The following is a 14,231-nucleotide window of genomic DNA, read 5'->3' as shown; positions in this document are numbered from 1 at the left end:
AAATATACATGTGTATAGCTGGTAAACAAGCATCAAGTTCACGAAATTACTAGACCTTAGGAGAAAAGGGTGAACGAGGAAACCGAAGAGTATAAAAGTAGCACAAGCTGAGGCATGACTAATCAATTTGATTTAAGCACGCTATCAATTGCGAAGTGAACTTTAATTGCGAAGTACTTTCAAAGTAGTCTAATAAAGACCATTTGGTAATACAGAATAAATAAGCAGGAGCAGGATATCCCAAAAATCGTTACAATATGCATGCCGATCTTGTCAGAGCTAGGGAAAACGCCAGCGGCATCACTCATAATTATTATAAACACTATATTAATTGTTCTAATTGCAAAGTAATAATTTCGTTAGACATGTCCCCTGTTTTCAAAATGTTATAAACTCAACACATTTTTTAGCTTAATAATGTAACTCAATAAAATTATATACATACAACATAAATATATTTTCGCGGGTTCGAATCGAGCTCAAGGCCTAACAATAATTTTTTATCATTATTATTGTTATGATAAATTTTTTCTTAATTGAAAAAATTTTTAAATTAGAATAGAAGAAAGAAAAAATTTTAGACAACTGCCAAAGCTCGTTGTATAGATCCATTTCGGGAACTGCTAAATTCCTTCATCGGCAACGTTTAGGCGCCGCTGCTATAACCATTCAGCCACCACAGCGGTTTTTTGTTTGTCTTCATTAATCCTACTTCTATTCTGGTTCGTGCCAATTGATATTCACACCACTGCGACATCTGTTGCAGAATAGCTGTGAAAATTGGACTTGTTTGTTGGCAATGCTGCCAAAGTGTCATATTTTATTGACACTTGTTTTTCCCCGTGCTCTGGGATGTATTAACAATTTTTGTTGTTATATCGGCCTACTGATTTTAAGATCGCGGGTTCGAATCGAGCTCAAGGCCTAACAATAATTTTTTATCATTATTATTGTTATGATAAATTTTTTTAATTGAAAAAATTTTTTAAATTAGAATAGAAGAAAGAAAAAATTTTAGACAACTGCCAAAGCTCGTTGTATAGATCCATTTCGGGAACTGCTAAATTCCTTCATCGGCAACGTTTAGGCGCCGCTGCTATAACCATTCAGCCACCACAGCGGTTTTTTGTTTGTCTTCATTAATCCTACTTCTATTCTGGTTCGTGCCAATTGATATTCACACCACTGCGACATCTGTTGCAGAATAGCTGTGAAAATTGGACTTGTTTGTTGGCAATGCTGCCAAAGTGTCATATTTTATTGACACTTGTTTTTCCCCGTGCTCTGGGATGTATTAACAATTTTTGTTGTTATATCGGCCTACTGATTTTAAGATCGCGGGTTCGAATCGAGCTCAAGGCCTAACAATAATTTTTTATCATTATTATTGTTATGATAAATTTTTTCTTAATTGAAAAAATTTTTAAATTAGAATAGAAGAAAGAAAAAATTTTAGACAACTGCCAAAGCTCGTTGTATAGATCCATTTCGGGAACTGCTAAATTCCTTCATCGGCAACGTTTAGGCGTCGCTGCTATAACCATTCAGCCACCACAGCGGTTTTTTGTTTGTCTTCATTAATCCTACTTCTATTCTGGTTCGTGCCAATTGATATTCACACCACTGCGACATCTGTTGCAGAATAGCTGTGAAAATTGGACTTGTTTGTTGGCAATGCTGCCAAAGTGTCATATTTTATTGACACTTGTTTTTCCCCGTGCTCTGGGATGTATTAACAATTTTTGTTGTTATATCGGCCTACTGATTTTAAGATCGCGGGTTCGAATCGAGCTCAAGGCCTAACAATAATTTTTTATCATTATTATTGTTATGATAAATTTTTTCTTAATTGAAAAAATTTTTAAATTAGAATAGAAGAAAGAAAAAATTTTAGACAACTGCCAAAGCTCGTTGTATAGATCCATTTCGGGAACTGCTAAATTCCTTCATCGGCAACGTTTAGGCGCCGCTGCTATAACCATTCAGCCACCACAGCGGTTTTTTGTTTGTCTTCATTAATCCTACTTCTATTCTGGTTCGTGCCAATTGATATTCACACCACTGCGACATCTGTTGCAGAATAGCTGTGAAAATTGGACTTGTTTGTTGGCAATGCTGCCAAAGTGTCATATTTTATTGACACTTGTTTTTCCCCGTGCTCCGGGATGTATTAACAATTTTTGTTGTTATATCGGCCTACTGATTTTAAGATCGCGGGTTCGAATCGAGCTCAAGGCCTAACAATAATTTTTTATCATTATTATTGTTATGATAAATTTTTTCTTAATTGAAAAAATTTTTAAATTAGAATAGAAGAAAGAAAAAATTTTAGACAACTGCCAAAGCTCGTTGTATAGATCCATTTCGGGAACTGCTAAATTCCTTCATCGGCAACGTTTAGGCGCCGCTGCTATAACCATTCAGCCACCACAGCGGTTTTTTGTTTGTCTTCATTAATCCTACTTCTATTCTGGTTCGTGCCAATTGATATTCACACCACTGCGACATCTGTTGCAGAATAGCTGTGAAAATTGGACTTGTTTGTTGGCAATGCTGCCAAAGTGTCATATTTTATTGACACTTGTTTTTCCCCGTGCTCTGGGATGTATTAACAATTTTTGTTGTTATATCGGCCTACTGATTTTAAGATCGCGGGTTCGAATCGAGCTCAAGGCCTAACAATAATTTTTTATCATTATTATTGTTATGATAAATTTTTTCTTAATTGAAAAAATTTTTAAATTAGAATAGAAGAAAGAAAAAATTTTAGACAACTGCCAAAGCTCGTTGTATAGATCCATTTCGGGAACTGCTAAATTCCTTCATCGGCAACGTTTAGGCGCCGCTGCTATAACCATTCAGCCACCACAGCGGTTTTTTGTTTGTCTTCATTAATCCTACTTCTATTCTGGTTCGTGCCAATTGATATTCACACCACTGCGACATCTGTTGCAGAATAGCTGTGAAAATTGGACTTGTTTGTTGGCAATGCTGCCAAAGTGTCATATTTTATTGACACTTGTTTTTCCCCGTGCTCTGGGATGTATTAACAATTTTTGTTGTTATATCGGCCTACTGATTTTAAGATCGCGGGTTCGAATCGAGCTCAAGGCCTAACAATAATTTTTTATCATTATTATTGTTATGATAAATTTTTTCTTAATTGAAAAAATTTTTAAATTAGAATAGAAGAAAGAAAAAATTTTAGACAACTGCCAAAGCTCGTTGTATAGATCCATTTCGGGAACTGCTAAATTCCTTCATCGGCAACGTTTAGGCGCCGCTGCTATAACCATTCAGCCACCACAGCGGTTTTTTGTTTGTCTTCATTAATCCTACTTCTATTCTGGTTCGTGCCAATTGAAAAAAACAAAAAACCGCTGTGGTGGCTGAATGGTTATAGCAGCGGCGCCTAAACGTTGCCGATGAAGGAATTTAGCAGTTCCCGAAATGGATCTATACAACGAGCTTTGGCAGTTGTCTAAAATTTTTTCTTTCTTCTATTCTAATTTAAAAATTTTTTCAATTAAGAAAAAATTTATCATAACAATAATAATGATAAAAAATTATTGTTAGGCCTTGAGCTCGATTCGAACCCGCGATCTTAAAATCAGTAGGCCGATATAACAACAAAAATTGTTAATACATCCCAGAGCACGGGGAAAAACAAGTGTCAATAAAATATGACACTTTGGCAGCATTGCCAACAAACAAGTCCAATTTTCACAGCTATTCTGCAACAGATGTCGCAGTGGTGTGAATATCAATTGGCACGAACCAGAATAGAAGTAGGATTAATGAAGACAAACAAAAAACCGCTGTGGTGGCTGAATGGTTATAGCAGCGGCGCCTAAACGTTGCCGATGAAGGAATTTAGCAGTTCCCGAAATGGATCTATACAACGAGCTTTGGCAGTTGTCTAAAATTTTTTCTTTCTTCTATTCTAATTTAAAAATTTTTTCAATTAAGAAAAAATTTATCATAACAATAATAATGATAAAAAATTATTGTTAGGCCTTGAGCTCGATTCGAACCCGCGATCTTAAAATCAGTAGGCCGATATAACAACAAAAATTGTTAATACATCCCAGAGCACGGGGAAAAACAAGTGTCAATAAAATATGACACTTTGGCAGCATTGCCAACAAACAAGTCCAATTTTCACAGCTATTCTGCAACAGATGTCGCAGTGGTGTGAATATCAATTGGCACGAACCAGAATAGAAGTAGGATTAATGAAGACAAACAAAAAACCGCTGTGGTGGCTGAATGGTTATAGCAGCGGCGCCTAAACGTTGCCGATGAAGGAATTTAGCAGTTCCCGAAATGGATCTATACAACGAGCTTTGGCAGTTGTCTAAAATTTTTTCTTTCTTCTATTCTAATTTCAAAATTTTTTCAATTAAGAAAAAATTTATCATAACAATAATAATGATAAAAAATTATTGTTAGGCCTTGAGCTCGATTCGAACCCGCGATCTTAAAATCAGTAGGCCGATATAACAACAAAAATTGTTAATACATCCCAGAGCACGGGGAAAAACAAGTGTCAATAAAATATGACACTTTGGCAGCATTGCCAACAAACAAGTCCAATTTTCACAGCTATTCTGCAACAGATGTCGCAGTGGTGTGAATATCAATTGGCACGAACCAGAATAGAAGTAGGATTAATGAAGACAAACAAAAAACCGCTGTGGTGGCTGAATGGTTATAGCAGCGGCGCCTAAACGTTGCCGATGAAGGAATTTAGCAGTTCCCGAAATGGATCTATACAACGAGCTTTGGCAGTTGTCTAAAATTTTTTCTTTCTTCTATTCTAATTTAAAAATTTTTTCAATTAAGAAAAAATTTATCATAACAATAATAATGATAAAAAATTATTGTTAGGCCTTGAGCTCGATTCGAACCCGCGATCTTAAAATCAGTAGGCCGATATAACAACAAAAATTGTTAATACATCCCAGAGCACGGGGAAAAACAAGTGTCAATAAAATATGACACTTTGGCAGCATTGCCAACAAACAAGTCCAATTTTCACAGCTATTCTGCAACAGATGTCGCAGTGGTGTGAATATCAATTGGCACGAACCAGAATAGAAGTAGGATTAATGAAGACAAACAAAAAACCGCTGTGGTGGCTGAATGGTTATAGCAGCGGCGCCTAAACGTTGCCGATGAAGGAATTTAGCAGTTCCCGAAATGGATCTATACAACGAGCTTTGGCAGTTGTCTAAAATTTTTTCTTTCTTCTATTCTAATTTAAAAATTTTTTCAATTAAGAAAAAATTTATCATAACAATAATAATGATAAAAAATTATTGTTAGGCCTTGAGCTCGATTCGAACCCGCGATCTTAAAATCAGTAGGCCGATATAACAACAAAAATTGTTAATACATCCCAGAGCACGGGGAAAAACAAGTGTCAATAAAATATGACACTTTGGCAGCATTGCCAACAAACAAGTCCAATTTTCACAGCTATTCTGCAACAGATGTCGCAGTGGTGTGAATATCAATTGGCACGAACCAGAATAGAAGTAGGATTAATGAAGACAAACAAAAAACCGCTGTGGTGGCTGAATGGTTATAGCAGCGGCGCCTAAACGTTGCCGATGAAGGAATTTAGCAGTTCCCGAAATGGATCTATACAACGAGCTTTGGCAGTTGTCTAAAATTTTTTCTTTCTTCTATTCTAATTTAAAAAAATTTTTTCAATTAAGAAAAAATTTATCATAACAATAATAATGATAAAAAATTATTGTTAGGCCTTGAGCTCGATTCGAACCCGCGATCTTAAAATCAGTAGGCCGATATAACAACAAAAATTGTTAATACATCCCAGAGCACGGGGAAAAACAAGTGTCAATAAAATATGACACTTTGGCTGCATTGCCAACAAACAAGTCCAATTTTCACAGCTATTCTGCAACAGATGTCGCAGTGGTGTGAATATCAATTGGCACGAACCAGAATAGAAGTAGGATTAATGAAGACAAACAAAAAACCGCTGTGGTGGCTGAATGGTTATAGCAGCGGCGCCTAAACGTTGCCGATGAAGGAATTTAGCAGTTCCCGAAATGGATCTATACAACGAGCTTTGGCAGTTGTCTAAAATTTTTTCTTTCTTCTATTCTAATTTAAAAATTTTTTCAATTAAGAAAAAATTTATCATAACAATAATAATGATAAAAAATTATTGTTAGGCCTTGAGCTCGATTCGAACCCGCGATCTTAAAATCAGTAGGCCGATATAACAACAAAAATTATAAATATATTTTCTTAGCGAAATATTTTTATACTGTTAAAACTTATTTATTTTTTTATATTACACAGTTATCTCGAAAACAACAATATTGAAATAATTCATAGAGGCACCTTTGCAACTTTAAATCACATCAATTACATGTAAGTTAAAAAAAAAAAAAAATATAAAAAATAGATACATAGTTTAAGTTCAAAAATTTTGGAAGAGGGGCGGGCCCACACTTCTATAATACTTTAAATGAAATAAATCGACCGATCCTAACGGAATTTGGTATAAGGATTGTTTTTAAACAAAAATCATAATAGTAATAAAGTTAAGTTTAGTAATAATGGGCGTGGCACTTTCCAGAGGGGCGAGGGCCACCTTCTTCTCCTACCTTTTTCTTTCAATCACATAACACGACCTAGCCAGCGTAGCCGCTCCGTTTTATTTCGCTGGACTATGTTGGTCTCTGAAGCTCGTACAGCTCAGCATCGCCGACGCGAACACTTCCAAAGCCGCCTCATCTTTTTGTCATGGGCCATGTTTCTGCATCATAAAGCAGGGCGGGTACCATAAGCCACTATTAGAGCATGATATTCTTTTGCCCGGAGGCATATATATAATACTCCTAAATTGCTAATAGAAAATGCTCGCAATGGGTTTTGAATACGAAATCAAAACAAGGCAGCCTACAAAATGTTTGTGATTGTAGCAGCATAAGAGTGACAAGAAAAAATTAAAATTTAGGTACATTCGATTATTGAATACAAAAACAAAAACATTTAAACAGCAATATATTGGCACTCTGATGTATGGGAGTGTACCTAGCCTATAGTAGCAATATAGGAGTATTACATATATGCCGGGAGGGAACTTTTTACTTTTAAATTGTCTATCAGTCCAAAGTAGCATTTGTTGGTCAGAGTGATTTTTTCGCGTGATTTTAAAGCTGACGATATTGTTTGTGTTAACGCTGGTCCCCAAATAAACGAAGTCCTTTACTATTTCGAAATTATGGTCACCATCATTGCAAGCCATAAGCCAAAAGCAAATAGTAACACATTACAATTGTGCAGAATTATGGTTTTTGGAATTGTATATGGATCGTCTTAAAGTTATTTAAAAAGGGTGACAAAAAGGATATAAACAATTACCGACCAATTTCTTTGCTCTCTTCCATCTCGAAAACTTTTGAAAAGCTTGTTAAACGTAGAATTCTTGAATTTCTTAACAACAAAAATTTTTTCAGCCCGATGCAATTTGGTTTTCGATGTGGACGTTCCACCGAAGATGCCCTCTTGAACTTTTGTTCCTTTATATATAGCGAGTTAGACAAAAAAAAGAACTGTGCTGGCCTATTCGTAGATATCACGAAAGCATTTGATATGGTAGATCACCAAATCTTGTTAAATAAATTACATTGCGTGGGCTTTCGTGGCTTTATGTATAACTGGTTGAAATCTTACTTATCAGGAAGAGCGCAAAAAGTTAAGGTTGGCAGTTGTTTCAGTGATTCTGTTACTATTGACCTGGGAGTACCCCAAGGTTCTGTCTTAGGTCCGACATTGTTCTTAGTTTATTTGAATTCCTTATTTTCCTTGCCCTTTTTTGGGAAGGTTACCGCGTTTGCAGATGACCTTGCTATAGCCTATAGTTCAACGAACTATCTAGATTTGGTAGCAGGTGTCAACTATGATGTTCATCTGTTGAGAGTGTGGTTTGCTACACATAAAATGTTTGTTAGCAGGAAAACTCACATGATGTATTTCGATTTACATTCAAAAATCTCTCCCGATATTGATATTATATTCCACGCCACTGACTGCGAACATTTTGCTCTAAACAATTTGTTGTGCTCTGGAACGTGGTATAATTCTGAAACAACTTGTAGCGACAAGTGTTTTCCAATTGAAAGAGTTAAAGTCTTCCAATATCTGGGAATTTCTGTGGACCAATCCTTAAGTTGGTCAACACATATTTCTCGCCTGAAGTCCTACTTCCGATCCACGGTTCGCTATTTTTATAGTCTGAGGAAGATATGTTCAAACGCAACGCTTAGAACAATCTACTACGCGTTGGTTCACTCAAGGCTTCAATATGGCATATGCTGTTGGGGGGGGGGGGGGGGGGGGGGGGGGGGGTGCTTCTCACAATAATATCCAGCAACTTCTTCTTACTCAAAAATTTGTCATAAGGAAGATATGCAACGTTAACCGTTTTCACCACAGCATGGACTTATTCAGGGAAATGAAAATTCTTCCGGTAAAGCACATGTACTATTATAAAACGTTAAAAATATTTTTTATTCGCTGTGGGTATTTACACAGCCTCGTGTCTGATAATTATAACTTAAGGCAAAACTCACTAGGACTTGTTGTTGTTCCCACTTCTCGTACTACTCATTTCAATAACTTCTTTACTATCGTTTCTTGTAAAGTCTTCAATAAGATACCTGCGACTATGCGTGTCATTAGGAATTTGCGAGAATTTTTAAAAAATGTTAAATCATTTTTATTAGAGCTGTCACACGACGAGATCAAAACTTTGCTGAACCCTGTCACTTAGTGAACTGAAACCAAAATTGTTATTTTTAATGCTTTATTATTTTCATTATTTAACTCATTGAACTTATGGATTATCTTTACCTTCACCCCACACATATCGTACATGTTCATGACTCTTAATTTGTGACGGCATTCAACACTAAAATTGCATACTATTTTACTGAATGCCTTAACTTTCTTTCATTTATTAATAATTTTTTAAGTTAAGTTCCTATTGTATACATATATGTAAAAAACTTATTGAAAGAATGAATAAATCTAATCTAAATCTAATCTAAATCTAAAATCTAAATCTAAGTTTTAGTGATGGCTAAAAATTGGCCTATATCAACGAGGTTTGGTAAGAACAATGGTAGAGTTATCAGGTAGAAGCAGAGATTAAAGTGCTGCTCTGATTTATGGAGTCGAAATTACGCCAAAGTGGTGGACGAAAAAGAAATTTTGCTTTTGTTTACTTTCACTGAAACTGAATTTACTTGCATTTTTCATTGAAAGTAGTGCAAAACTAAGAAAAATTACATAGTTTTTAGCGACCGACTGTTAGGATTGAAAGTGTTCCGGTAACTTTTGACTTTTATGGCAATGAAAGCTCAAATAAATGGACGAAATCGTCACCTTTTGCTGTTAGAAATTGCACGGCGGCTTTGAGTGCCTCTGCAGTAGAGTTGGATTTCGATTCGATTCTTAATCGATCTTTTTTTTAGAAATGTAGAATCAATTTTTTTTTTAATCGTTCGATTCTTTAGGCATCGAAATTTTCATCACTATCTAATTACGGACGCTTGAGGAAATACATATTCTGTAGTTTTTGTTTTTATAAATTTAGCTTTATTGTTTTGGTGGCTTCCAGGGAGAGGAGAAATATGAAGAAATTTCTGCGCACTTCTGGTAAGCAATGTATTGAACACATGTTTATCTATTTTGTGGTATGATCATATACGTAATACTTGACCAGGACAAATACATACGCTTGGTATACAAAATTATTCAGGATCAAGTGATGTTTAAAAACGTTAGGAATATATTTTAGATTCTTCAAGGTTCGATTCGAGCTCAAGGCCAGAACAATAATTTTTTTCTAATGATAATTATTGTTATTTATTAATTTTTCTAAATTTGAAAAATTGTATTTTGTTTTTGGAATAGTAAGTAGAAAATTTTTCAGACAACCTGCCATAGCTGCGCAGATAGATCCATTTCAAAAGGTGCTAAGCCTTCATCATCAGTACGCTTTAGGCACGCTGCGCTAACCATTTAGCTATCCAGCGGTGGTTTGTTTGACTGACAAATTGCTACTATATTCCTTCTTACCAACTATATTCATTCAGTGTGCCGCCATCTGTTCCAAATCACTGTAACCAGTTGGGTGTGGGCTTAGGAGTATTCGCACTCGGGCAGTGTTTCCGGGTTCTAAGGGCTAGGGGACTTTGGGGTGCTTCACTGACTCAAGAGAGACCAAGGGCACTGCTTACTTCGATTGCAAATTTAAATAAATCGTAATGCACGAGTTTGAGGCGAATGAAAGCACTTTGTTGGCGGCACAATAGATCGACGTGTTGTCGCGTTGATGTTCGCAAAAATTGTGATAAACATGTAAACGAGAGGTTGACAGGTGCGGCGTATTATGTTACAAAAGTGTCTACGTGTATGTGTGTATTTGTCTGCTTGTGTCAAGTGTGGAGTGTTGGGTAAAGTGTTCTGTGTTCTGTTTGACGCGACCTCTGTGGGAATAGTTGCTTATTTGACCATCCCGGCTCCCCTAGGCGTATACTTAGCCTAGCAAACTTTGTAACTGTTGCAACGTCTTCACGACGTTGCTTAGCCCGGTGGCGCGTCGGTGATGCGATCGGGGCTGCTGACAATGACGATGAGTAGCTGGGGGAGGCCAAGATAGTCGACGATGCTGGGGCTGCTGAGAAGTTTGACGCACTACGGGACGGTGGCTTCGTGAAATTGCGACGGGTGCGTAACTCCCGGCGCGCTGCGTTTCTCTCGACGTTGTAGGTTGTCGACGGCGGCGGTTCCCCATTGCGATCGGATTCCCTTGTGGGCCTCGATGGAACAACGTGTGTTGGTAGCAGATTTGGCACACATTGGCTGATGTGCACTCCGCTGCGACATGCGTGTGTGCGAGGCAATTAAAGCAATACCCGTGCGCGGCTGCCATTTGTCGACGTTGCGGTGGTGACATGCCCCGGAATATGGGACACAGGCGGATTGCATGAGGACGACTACAAAGTCCACATCGTAAATGGGTATTGTTGGCGTCGCGCATCGTTTCGGTTGGGGCAGGCAGCTTCGGTGGAGCCGCTACGGCCCTTGGAGCGCGATTACGCGGTGCTGCGGCTGAGATCGCCATGGGCTGTGCGTTGCTGCGATGCGGCGGAGCTACTGGGGCTTCGTTGCGTCGTCCGACTACATTCCCAGATTGCGTGACATTGGATTCGGAGGTGGCAATCATCTCGGTGTCCATGATATCTATAGGGAGAGAAAGTTCGTGTTTTATACGAGGTTGCATGTTAGGGGTAGGCAACTTGTTCAATATGATAGTGAGGTTTGAGGTAGGGGTATCGTTTCGTAGGTTTCAGATTGAAGGGATTCCTATCTTAATCTCTATTGGTTAAAGGGGTTACTATCTTAATCACTATTGGCAGTCGGCAGGAAGCATAACTTAACCAGCGGTCTAGTTAGCCTACCATTGTGTGTTCGGAGGTCTACGACTCTGATATGACCGTCAGGTTCCTGATGAATATTTTCGGCGAAGTCGCCATTCAGGGGGGGGGGGGGGGGAGGAATTCGTCGCTTATTAGGACGCATTCTCCAACATTTGGGGCCTTTTGGGTGTCTTTCCACCGGTATCGTTTATGGAGGTCTCTGAGATATTTCTCCTTCCATTGGTGGCTTAATTCGTGATCTAGAACCTTTATTCGTTCCCATCGATTTAGAAAGGAAAGAGAGTCAACACTTAGTTCAGGGGTGGCCAAAAGTGGTGCTCCTGTAAGAAAATGCCCGGGGGTGAGGGCTGTGAAATCGGAACGGATCTTGCGAGAGCGCAGAGAGGGGCCGTGAGTTAAGGACGGCTTCGATTTGGGTGAGTAACCTGGTAAATTCCTCGAAATTGAACTTGTGAGTTCCAGCGATTTTTTTGAAATGCATTTTGAAGCTTTTTACAGCTGATTCCCATAAGCCGCCCATATGTGGGGCCCTAGGTGCGATGAATTCCCAATCGATACCTTGGGTTGCGTATTTTGCTACGATTTGTGGGGAGCATTTTTCCGCGAATTTGACAAATTGTCTTTCGGTTGCTCTTTTAGCTCCTACAAAAGTTTTTCCATTATCGCTCATCATTTTAGAGGGAAATCCTCGCCGTCCAACGAAGCGAGCAAATGCCGCGAGGAAAGCCGCTGTGGTCAGATCAGAACATAACTCGAGGTGTACCGCTTTTGTTGCGAAACAAACAAAGATGGCCACATAGCCCTTTGCATAGGTGGAAGACCTTAACATGGAGGCTTTTATCTGAAAAGGCCCAGCAAAGTCAACACCAGTGGTGGTGAAGGGCGGAGCGAAGTTACAGCGCTCCGGGGGAAGAGCTGACATGATCTGAGTGCGCATCCTTTGTTAATGCATAGTGCAAGTTTTACACGTAAATATGCACTTTATTATTTGCGGCTTTAGGCGTGGGATGTAGAACTCTTGACGGACCATTTGTTGCATCAGGCGATGTTCAGCATGTAGCAGTAACATGTGGAGGAAATTTAAGTACAGAAAAGCAAATGCGGACTTCTCTGGAATTATTATTGGATATCGTTCGTTATAAGTGAGGGTCGAATTTACTAGCCGTCCACCGGCACGAAGTAAGCCGTTCATGTCGAGGAACGGGTTAAGGACTAGAAGTGGGCTCTTTTTATCAATGGCTTTGGAGGTTGAAGCATTGATATTTCACCACTGAAGTAGCGTGATGGGGTGACCATTATGAGATATACCTTTGCTCTCTGTAGATTCTGGTGACTCAGAGCGGCATGTGGGGGTTCGGCCTATTATTTACCTTATTTTTAAGGTGTTGTATAAATCGAATCATATACGCAACGACTCGCATGGCTCGGGGGAATGAAGAAAATCTCTCAAGGATGTCGGGTTCATCCATAGAAATGTGAAAGCATTCAACTTTTCGACCTTCGGGGGGCGCTGGAGCATATGGCCAGGATTATGGTGATTCTACTAGCCGATTTGGGCCATTCCACCATAAAGCGCTGCTGGCTAGTTGTGGGGGATTGCAGCCTCTTGTACCAAGATCAGCGGGATTATCACCACTGGCTACATGTCGCCAAATGGCTGGTCCGACTAAATCAAGGATTGGGCTGTGCGATTGGAAACGTACGCTCTCCATGTATGGGATGGTTTTTCCAGCCAGGCTAAGACGATTTCGGAGTCAGACCACAGATACAGTTTCCGATGGTTGATACTTAAAAGAGATCGTAAGGTTGAGACTAACTTGGCTAAGAGGAGTGCGCCGCATAGCTCTAGCCGTGGTAGGCTCACAGTCTTTAGAGGAGCGACCTTACTTTTTGAGACTAACAACTGGCTTGTCGTTTTGCCATCGGCTAGCTGTATTCGCACGTATATAACTGCGCAGTATGCCTTTTCGGAAGAGTCGCAGAAACCGTGTATTTCGACTTGATGGTCGGGGGAGAAGTTGACCAATCGAGGTATCTGTATCTCTGAAATTGAGGATAAATTATTCGCGAATTGGGACCATTTTGTAAGCGCAGTGGTTTTACTGACTCATCCCAATCGGTTCCGTCTAGCCATAGCTCTTGAATAAGCATTTAGGTCTGTGTCATTACTGCCGATAGCCATCCTGCGGGGTCAAAAAGTTTTGCCACAGACGAAAATATTTGCCGTTTTGTTTTTGCCGAAATAGCAGATATTGCTTCGAGGGTATATGAAAAGGTATCTGTTATCGCATTCCATTGAATACCAAGAGTTTTAGTGGTACTCTCTTTTTCAAATATTAGGAAATTCGAGTCCAGTATACGGATCTATGTCCTTGAGGATTTCGGGGTGATTCGCTGTAATCTTTTTCAGTGGGAATCCTGCTGAGCTGAGCGCTTTTATCACTTGGGATAATGATTCGCATGCAAGTGGTAACTGTATCTTCACGACAGGATGTCGTCTACAGTCGTTTGTGTTTTTAATACCGGGGTTGCCTTGGGGAATTTTTACCTTATTTCCTCTGCTAATTCGTGCAGGGTACGAATGGCTAAGCGCAAAATGAACGTAGTCAACGTGACTAGAGTCAGGCATAGCATCAACGATAATAGCAAAATACTTGACTTTCTTACCTTGATCTAATATAGTTTCCCTAACGTGCTTTGCACAAATTTCTATAAACTAGTTCTGAATGTCTGCGGAAAGAT

At 38.9% G+C, this 14,231-nt stretch overlaps 1 protein-coding gene across 1 annotated transcript in view; it reads left to right on the top strand.

Annotated features, from left to right (window-relative positions):
• The window catches only part of Pxn (Peroxidasin), a 1,464,583-nt gene that overhangs the window by 680,913 nt on the left and 769,439 nt on the right, over positions 1 to 14,231 (top strand). Inside the window, exon 3 of the mRNA XM_067787797.1 lies at positions 6,337 to 6,408. Coding sequence (XP_067643898.1) covers positions 6,337 to 6,408 — 72 coding nt within the window. The remainder of the gene's footprint in view (positions 1 to 6,336; positions 6,409 to 14,231) is intronic.

Source organism: Eurosta solidaginis, chromosome 5 (assembly GCF_040869045.1).
Source record: "Eurosta solidaginis isolate ZX-2024a chromosome 5, ASM4086904v1, whole genome shotgun sequence".
In the NCBI taxonomy this organism is placed as follows: domain Eukaryota; kingdom Metazoa; phylum Arthropoda; class Insecta; order Diptera; family Tephritidae; genus Eurosta; species Eurosta solidaginis.
The sequence above is the reverse complement of the archived record's forward strand: the minus strand, read 5'-3'. Positions and strand labels throughout refer to the sequence as shown.